At 44.8% G+C, this 9,118-nt stretch overlaps 1 protein-coding gene across 1 annotated transcript in view; it reads left to right on the forward strand.

Annotated features, from left to right (window-relative positions):
• The window catches only part of L3MBTL2 (l(3)mbt-like 2 (Drosophila)), a 29,481-nt gene that overhangs the window by 15,061 nt on the left and 5,302 nt on the right, over positions 1–9,118 (forward strand). Inside the window, exons 10-13 of the mRNA XM_009996371.1 lie at positions 5,604–5,835; positions 6,521–6,600; positions 7,192–7,296; positions 8,486–8,633. Coding sequence (XP_009994673.1) covers positions 5,604–5,835; positions 6,521–6,600; positions 7,192–7,296; positions 8,486–8,633 — 565 coding nt within the window. The remainder of the gene's footprint in view (positions 1–5,603; positions 5,836–6,520; positions 6,601–7,191; positions 7,297–8,485; positions 8,634–9,118) is intronic.

A 9,118-nucleotide genomic window follows, 5' to 3' on the forward strand; every position in this document is an offset into this window, starting at 1 on the left:
ATTCCTGCTTCCACCTGATGAACAGGAGGTGTAAGGGAGAGACTGTCCCTTCAGTGTTCTTCTGGATGCAAGTGTAGGCCTTTTTGGGTGTGTGCGTCTGTTTTGAGCTGTGACTCTTGGTTGCTGCATGACATTCTAGGATCACAGTGCCAAAATCATAGAATCATAGAATCTTAGGGGCTGGAAGGGACCTCGAGAGATCATCTAGTCCAACCCCCCTGCCAGAGCAGGGTCACCTAGAGTACATCACACAGGAACTCATCCAGGTGGGTTTTGAATGTCTCCAGTGAGGGAGACTCCACAACCTCCCTGGGCAGTCTGTTCCAGTGCTCTGTCACTCTCACAGTAAAAAAATTTTTTCGGATATTCACCTTGAACCTCCTATGCTCCAATTTACACCCATTACCCCTTGTCCTATCACTGGTCATCACTGAGAAAAGCCTAACTCCATCCCCCTGACACTCACCCCTTACATATTTGTAAACATTGATGAGGTCACCCCTCAGTCTCCTTTTCTCCAAGCTAAAGAGACCCAGCTCCCTCAGCCTTTCCTCATAAGGGAGATGTTCCACTCCCCTAATCATCTTCGTAGCTCTGCGCTGGACTCTTTCGAGCAGTTCCCTGTCCTTTTTGAACTGAGGGGCCCAGAACTGGACACAATACTCCAGATGTGGCCTCACCAATGCAGAATAGAGGGGGAGGAGAACCTCTCTTGACCTACTAACCACACCCTTTCTAATGCACCCCAGGATGCCATTGGCCTTCTTGGCCACAAGGGCACATTGCTGGCTCATGGTCATCCTCCTGTCTACCAGGACCCCCAGGTCTCTTTCACCTACACTACTCTCCAGCAGTTCAGCCCCCAACCTGTACTGGGACATGGTGTTGTTCTTCCCCAAATGTAAAACTCTGCACTTCCCCTTGTTGAATTTCATCATGTTTCTCCCCGCCCAACTCACCAACCTATCTAAGTCTCTCTGAATGGCAGCACAGCCTTCTGGTGTGTCAGCCACTCCTCCCAGCTTAGTGTCATCAGCAAACTTGCTGAGGGTACATTCTATACCCTCATCCAGGTCGTTGATGAAGATGTTGAACAACACCGGTCCCAGCACCGACCCTTGTGGGACTCCACTAGTAACACACCTCCAACCAGATTCTACCCCATTGACTACAACTCTCTGACTCCTTCCTTTCAACCAGTTCCTAATCCACCTCACTTCCTGGTCACCAAACCCATACCTGATCAACTTATCCACAAGGATGCTGTGGGAGACGGTGTCAAATGCTTTACTGAAATCAAGATAAACCACATCTACCGCTCTACCATCATCTATCCACCTAGTAATTTCCTCATAGAAGGCTATGAGGTTAGTCAAACATGATTTACCCTTGATAAAACCATGCTGACTGCTCTTGATGACCCCCATGTCCTTGATGTGCCTGGAGATAGTCACAAGAACAAGTTGTTCCATCACCTTTCCAGGGATGGAGGTGAGGCTGACCGGTCTATAGTTACCCGGGTCCTCCTTCTTGCCCTTCTTGTAGACTGGAGTGACATTTGCTATCCTCCAGTCCTCAGGCACCTCACCTGTTGCCCATGATTTACTGAAGATGATGGAGAGTGGCCTAGCAATGACCTCCGCCAGCTCCCTCAGCACCCTTGGGTGCATTCCATCTGGACCCATTGATTTATGGATGTCCAGATTACTCAACTGATCCCTAACCCAATCCTCATCTACCATGTCAAACTCTTCCTCTATCTTGACTTCTTCTGGGGCTATATGAATCTGGGGCTCATAGGGAGACCCTGCAGGAGTGAAGACAGAGGCAAAGAAGGCATTCAGCACCTCTGCCTTCTTTATATCCTCTGTCACCAGGGCTCCCACCTCATTCCTCAATGGGCCAATATTGCCTCTATTGCTAGTTTTGCTAGCTATGTACTTGAAAAAGCCCTTTCTATTATCCTTAACCTGACTTGCAAGGTTAAGTTCCAAGGAGGCCTTAGCTTTCCTAATTGCCTCCCTACATCCTCTGACAACAGTCCTATATTCCTCCCAAGTGACCAGCCCCTCCTTCCATGATCTATAGATTTTCCTTTTCCACTTAAGTTTGCCCAGTAGTTCCTTCTTTAACCATGCAGGTCTCCTAGCACCCTTACTAGATTTCCTAACCATTGGGACACTCTGATCCTGTGCTTGCAAGAAGTGGTCCTTGAATGTTGACCAGCTATCTTGAGCTCCTTTATTTTCTAGCACCCTGTCCCATGGGATTTCCCTTAATAGATGATTGAGGAGACCAAAGTTTGCCCTGTGGAAGTCCAGGGTTCTGGTCCTGCTGGGTATTTTGTTCCTTCCACACAGGATATGTACTCATATAAAATCTGTTTTGTTGTGATTACATCAGCTCAGTTAAGATTTTATTAGCATTTAAATTCTATCACCATGCCTTACAAATTAGGTAGTTAATATTGTACAAACAAGGCAAACAAATAATTATCTTACTGTATTGCTTAATAATCTACCTGGTCTTCTGACATTTTTCAAAAAGAATTTTCAGCTTCAGTACAATACATTTTTTTTCTACTATGTTCTTGTTTGTTACACAGTTGTCAGGCTTTTCACTCTCAGTCTATCCTTCTTTCTCTCTTTCTTTACCTTTCTTCTTTTAGATTCTGTAGTATTGCTACATTAAAAGAGAAAGCAAGGAGACTTGCTATTAAGGGGAAGAAATTCAAAGTAGAGTGAAAAGTCATAGCAGTACTGTGAATAATTAGAATGCAATGATTCTTTGAAATATAAATATGTGTAATTTTGTAGGAGTGTAAAATGGTTTGGTTTTTTTGTCCCTTGTTTTTTCTTTCTGGGTTTCAGTGTTTAGGAGTAAGGTAGGACAGGTAACAGCTTCTGTTGTTCAAATTTAAAAAAATGGAAGAGAATATTTCAGATTATCCCATATTTTGTTTTATTTTTATTTTTCTATTATAACCACTTATTTATTTGTTTATTTGTTTTATCTAAATGTTGCATTTTAAAATGCTTTTAAATTCCCTCTTTCAGAGGTTTACCTTTTCTGAATTCACAGCTCAGCAAATCTGCAGGAATTCAAAACTGTTTCTCTACCACCACATTTGTTTTTATTATGTATGTCTTCAAAAAGAGGTTATTCTAAACATTACAGATTTACCTATGGATAAGAAATCATGAGTTATAATATTATCTTTTCCAATCCTTTCAGTTCTCAGTTTTCTCAGTCTAGCCTTCTCTTTGACTCAAAGATTCTTCCAAGTTTAGTCCACATTGAAACTTGTTCTGGTTCTTCTACTCCAGAACACTTTACCTATCTCTATTTTTTCCTGTATTTTCTTTATTTTAGAAATTCTCTATTCAGTCAAATCATATATTTGCTCTTCTTACAGCACTGCTTTTCTTTAGGTTCCACTGTAAAATCATTAAAATAAGAAGCTTTTAAAGGCCTTTCAATAGCCCTTGGAAAAGGTCCTATGTATATATTTTGGGGGAAAACCTCCCAAAATCTGCATGGAGTGTTTAGACCCTATGTAAAAAAAAAAAAGGAAAAAAAAAAAATAAGTCTTGAAGGCTGCTTTCTCTATTCTCTGTTCTAGAGAAGTAAAAGCATGGTCCTTTCTTTGGAAAAGAGAGGAGAAATTGATGAGAATTAAAAGGCCTGTTCTTAGCAAAATCTTAGCAGGTCTTCAAAAACAGCTCAAAGGGGAGTTTTTTTACTGATTTATGTAAATAGAAAGGCAAAGTTGTCAGAAGCCCAATACAAAATATGGAGTAAAGTTCTTAATCCCCACTCCTAGACATATTATTATTATTAAATCAGAGTAGTTAGGTTGGAAGGGATCTTAAATATCATATAGTTCCAACCTCCCTGCATGGGCAGGGACACCTCCCAGTAGACCAGGTTGATCAAAGTCCTGTCCAGCCTGGCCTTGAACACTTCAGGGATGGGGCATTCACAACTTTTCTGGGCAACTTGTTTCAGTGCCTCATGCCCCTCATGGTGAAGAATTTCTTCCTAATATATAATCTAAATCTACAGTCTTTAAGTTTGAAGACATTACTGCTCATCCTGTAGCACTGGTATTAATAAGTTTGCAGAAAATGTTTTGACATTTTGGCATTTTTTTCATTAACACTAATAGCATTAGGTGTAACAAAAGTGTTAGTTTAAAATTCTGGATACAGAACAGAAGTGAGAATATGCTCGTTCTATATGCATCTGTATAACTGCAATATCTTTTCCTGCTTCATCCAGTGACAATCACAGCACTATAACTGACTTTGGAATTCCAGGCAAAACTTTGTCAGGATAAATATTGATGAATTAGAGTGAACTGAGGGGGAAGGCAGCTTGAGTGTCATCCAGCAAGGATACACATGTAAGAAAGACTTTGTGGAAAAGGCACCTAGATAAAAATAATTTGTAATTTCCCTTTTAGATAGGGAAAAGCAACATCACTTCCTCTTTGGACGTATGGGTAGATGGGTGTGTGTCACATCAGCAGGTTCTGCTAACAAGACAATAGGATAAATATAGCCCTCAAATCTTCAGCAATTCTACTAGATGAGATATAGGTTTTCTCTTTTATTGCAGTTTTCCATATACATAGCTTCTCTCTTCTGCGCTGCCGCGTGCTCAGATGAGGCTGCCAAATGGCCGCTTTTTAAACCTTGCCGCCGTTCACAGCCACACCCCCTGCCACGTCAGCCTTCCTCTCCTCTCCCTCGCAGGCTTCCCGCTCAGACTCGGGTCTCCTGGCTCTGCCCCGGCTTCACCGTCTCTGGGAAGCCCGGCTCCCTCTCAAATCCTCAGTAAATTTAAAGGAACAGCTCTCACCGCTGCCGGTGCTGCTGCCGCTCTCTCTTCTGCGCTGCCGCGTGCTCCAATGTCCATAAACACCTTTGAGTATTTGTGTGGGATGAGTGGGACTAGGCTGTATTAGCAAACTGAAGGTCTCAACAAAAAAAATAAAATCAGCCAGTGACTTTTTATGTGCCTTTGGTAAGTCTGCAGAGTAACTTGGGTATTGGAAGTGAACTTGGCAGATAAAACACCATGCTGTTCAACCTCTGATCAGAATGAAAACAAAGCAAAAATAAGGGTCTGGCCTCTTTTAAAGTCAGCTGAAGATCCTGTTTCCCTTTGGGAGGCTACACTTCTGAGAGTTTCCAGCCTTGAAACCCTTAAGGTCTCTTTCATGACTGAAAAGGCACACAATTCCCCAGTCAGTTGCTACTGAACAGAAGTGACAGCTGTTTCTCACACTCAGAATATTCACACAAGGTGCTGTCTGAGAACAGCTGTTGGGTCAGGGTGGTGGTAGCTGTTATGGGGCCACAGGACAGGGGAGACTTAGGGTACATGTGTCCAGCTTTGCTGTCATGTGTGACTGGCAGCTTCCTGTCCCCCTGAGGAAACCACTCCCATGCATCCCTTTCCAGAGGTGTCTCCCAGTCAGCTTTGGACAGCACAGGTTGTTGGCCAGCATGTCTGTGGGGAAAGCTGTTCTCTGGAGTGTTTGGGGAAACAGAACACCAAGTGCCATTGATTTCACTTCCTCTGTTGGTTGTTACCAGATGGCAGAGAGCATGAAGTACCCATTCCGGCAGGGCATGCGGGTGGAAGTGGTGGATAAGAACGATGTGTCCCGGACACGCATGGCAGTGGTGGACACAGTGATTGGGGGCAGACTGAGACTCCTCTATGAGGATGGCGACAGTGATGATGACTTCTGGTGCCACATGTGGAGTCCCCTCATCCATCCTGTGGGCTGGTCACGGAGAGTGGGACACAGCATGAAGAAGACAGGTAGGGATCAGGCCATAAACATCTTCTAATTTGTTGTGAACTGCCTGGACCCTGCTGTTGACACCAGTCTTGACATGTTGGGAGCCAGGCAGCTGCCTCAGGACCTGACAGATTAGGTCTATGCAGTTGTGTGTCTGCTACTTTTCTTCCTGGATAGGTAAGCCCAGTGACCTGCTGCCACAGGCAGACTGTAGGGTTTCTTACCTGAAGGATGTAGTCTATCTCCACATGTAAGAATGCGGAGTCTGCAACATCACAGATGTTTATAGTATTTTTGAGGAAACTCTTGCCGCCTTCTATAAAACTGGATGCCATCAGGTTGTGTTTTTTCTGGACTTTACAGAGAGGAATTCAGTCAGCTGATCAGTCAGCTTAGACTGGCAGAAAAAAACAAAACTTGAGTCCTGTTGATCTCTTTGGTTGTCTCTCCCTTCCTTGCTGCCTCTCCCTGGTGAATACAGGTGCATGTAGAGGTGTCATCTTTAGTGCTCAGGAAGATCATCCCTCTGCTTTTGAGCAAGCCTTGAGAAGATGTAGAGGAACTGACCTTTTTATTACTCTTCTCACAGTCTCTGCTCTAGTTCTTTTATAGCAGCTGAGTTCTTACCAGATAATCAATAGTTGCAGTTGCAACCACAGTTGCTGCAGGTTTCTTACCGCTCTTTGTTTCTCCCATAACCCACAGAAGAAAAACGCAGCGACATGGCAAGCCATCCCACCCTCCGGAAGGTTTACTGTGATGCTGTCGCCTACCTGTTTAAGAAGGTAGGACACGTCTCCCTTTCTGTTTTGGCCACAGCACAGGAAGCAAGGATACCACTTCCATTCTTGGTTACCTGTGCTGCTGTGTGTGTTGTTGAGGATGGTTCATTTGTCCCTCTCACAGCTCTAGGGCAGTGGGGTGTCAAGGCTGTGGCTGGGCAGGGGCAGGTCAAAATAGTAAGATGGAAGAACTAAAAGACAACAGCAGATTGAGGGACTCAGTTGAAGAGCAAGCAGTTGCTTGGAGCTTTGAGTTGGAGAGGAAAGATGATTGCAGGAGGGAGACCAGTTCAGACAAGGAGCTGGATCATACTGATAAGAACTTAAATGAGAAGGAGACTTGCTTTGCTGTGGAGCAGAGGCTGAGCACTAGGCCTGGCTTTCTTGACCAGAGCCTTGCTAGGAGAATGCTGACACAAACAGTGTTGGTCTGCCTGCCTCTTTGTATTTCCTGTAGTTTTTCTTCTTTCCTCTCCCAACTTGAGTTAAGCCAAGTAAAGAAGCTCTCATCGTGGTTGCTCTTGGCATGGTTAGTGCTGGGATGGGAGCATCCCATACCTCTGGCTGCACATGATATACCAGAGTCTTCCTTAGGTACGAGCTGTCTATGCTGAAGGTGGATGGTTTGAGACAGGCATGAAACTGGAAGCCATTGACCCCCTGAATCTGGGCAACATCTGCGTGGCCACTGTTTGCAAGGTAAGTTCAGTGGGCAGAGGGGGGTCTGCTGTGTTTACTAGAGATAACCCAGCCTCTTCTCAGGTCTTTGCAAATGATTAAGACCTGGCAGGATTTTGCATGAGGGAGAGGAGAGGGCTATCAAGGTAGTATGGAGGTGGTGTGTGGAGTGAATTGGAGTGTTAACCTCAGAACTACCTGAGAAATTGATGAGACCAGCAGGGAGTCTGCTTAGATACTGTCCACTTGGTACCTAAGTGGACAGTATTAAGATGTGCATGCTTAATCTGCAATCTAACTGTCCAGGGTGTATGACTGGCAGCCACCCTTTCTTCACCCTTGGGCATGCAGTAGGGAAAACTCTGCACTCCAAGAACTGGAGATTGAAAGAGAGGCCCCTGCAATGCTGCCTTGAGGACAGAAAGGAGAGAAAAGTTGTGAGGTGACCTCTGTGTGGGGAATGGCATGGATCTATATAGGCAGCATTCACTTGTTTAGGAAGCTAATGATGGACATGTCTCCTTCAAACTCTCTTGATGAGGTTGTAGTGAGCTTTACTCTTGTGCTAGTGTTGGGAAGTAAATTGTTTGGCCAGGTTTCCTCTAGTGAGGTTTGTTGCATGTCCTTGGGCTTTTCCTGCTCCCTCAATAAGCTGTTTGCCCTTGCAGAATCCAAGCAGAGGGCTTTGACACTTGGGGTTTGGCAGGCACATGCTAGGAAAGCTCTTTGAGTCTGTAAAGTGTTCCCTTCAGCATTAATTAGGAATGTGAAGAAGTTGGGGCAGAGGAGGATGTGCCTGTCACAGTTGGTAGGCACTGATTATCAGTAACAGGATGGGACAAGTCTTGTTACTGTTCAGCAAGTGCCAGGTCTAAAGATGGCCCCCTTCCCTTCTGCCCAGTAACAAATCCATTACCTGACTGGTGTAGAGGGTCTCTGGACTGCCAGTAAAGTCTGTTTCTGAGGGAGGACGGAGCTGATCATTTATGACTGAATCCTTTCCACAAGGCTAGTAGTGTTCTGCAGAAATTGCTGATTTGGGGATTAGCTTGTGTTGACTATCAGGAGAAGCTACTGCATATCCTGGAGGATGTAATTTTACTATTTAGTGACAATTGTGATCCATCAGTGGGGAGTCTTGGGAGGATCCTTTGAGGGGAGGGCCTTTACAAGCCAAGCACTACACTCATGCCCTTCACTCCCTTCTCAGGTTCTCTTGGATGGGTATCTCATGATCAGCATTGATGGAGCCACCTCTGATGATTGCTCTGACTGGTTCTGCTATCACGCCTCCTCGCACGCCATCTTTCCCATCAACTTCTGTCAGAAGAACAGCATTTCTCTGACACCTCCAAAAGGTGAGACTGGGACTCTGCCCTGTGATACGAACCTGCCTGCAGAATCTGCTGGGCTGTGCTTTTCTGAGAGATGTCAGGTTCATATGAACCGAAACCCCAGGATCCAAACCTGCCTGTTTTTCAGAGAGAGGGCTGGTTCAGAGAGCCAATCTGTTTGAGCTCTGCCCATATACCAAGTCTTGGTAATTATGGAAGGAAGTAACACCTCCAGAGGTCATTAATGGCATGGTGGTTAGCTCCTGGCAGATCAGTAGGAGTGGTGTGTGATTGTGTGATCCCCAAACTAAACAGAATCAAAGGTTTAAAAGACAAAGAGGGTGTGATGGGATTAGTGGAGCCGTTGCTGCATGACTCAGTACTTGTATGAATAAATCTGAGTCCAGTATTTCTGAAAAATCCTGATAGGCGTCAGCCCAGGAGTGTTTTTGCTACCTGACCTGGTTATACCCAAAAAGGCCTGCCCTGAATTTGTGCTGTGCTGTTCT

The sequence above is a fragment of the Chaetura pelagica genome, unplaced genomic scaffold (assembly GCF_000747805.2).
Source record: "Chaetura pelagica isolate M959 unplaced genomic scaffold, ChaPel_1.0 scaffold414, whole genome shotgun sequence".
NCBI lineage: Eukaryota > Metazoa > Chordata > Aves > Apodiformes > Apodidae > Chaetura > Chaetura pelagica.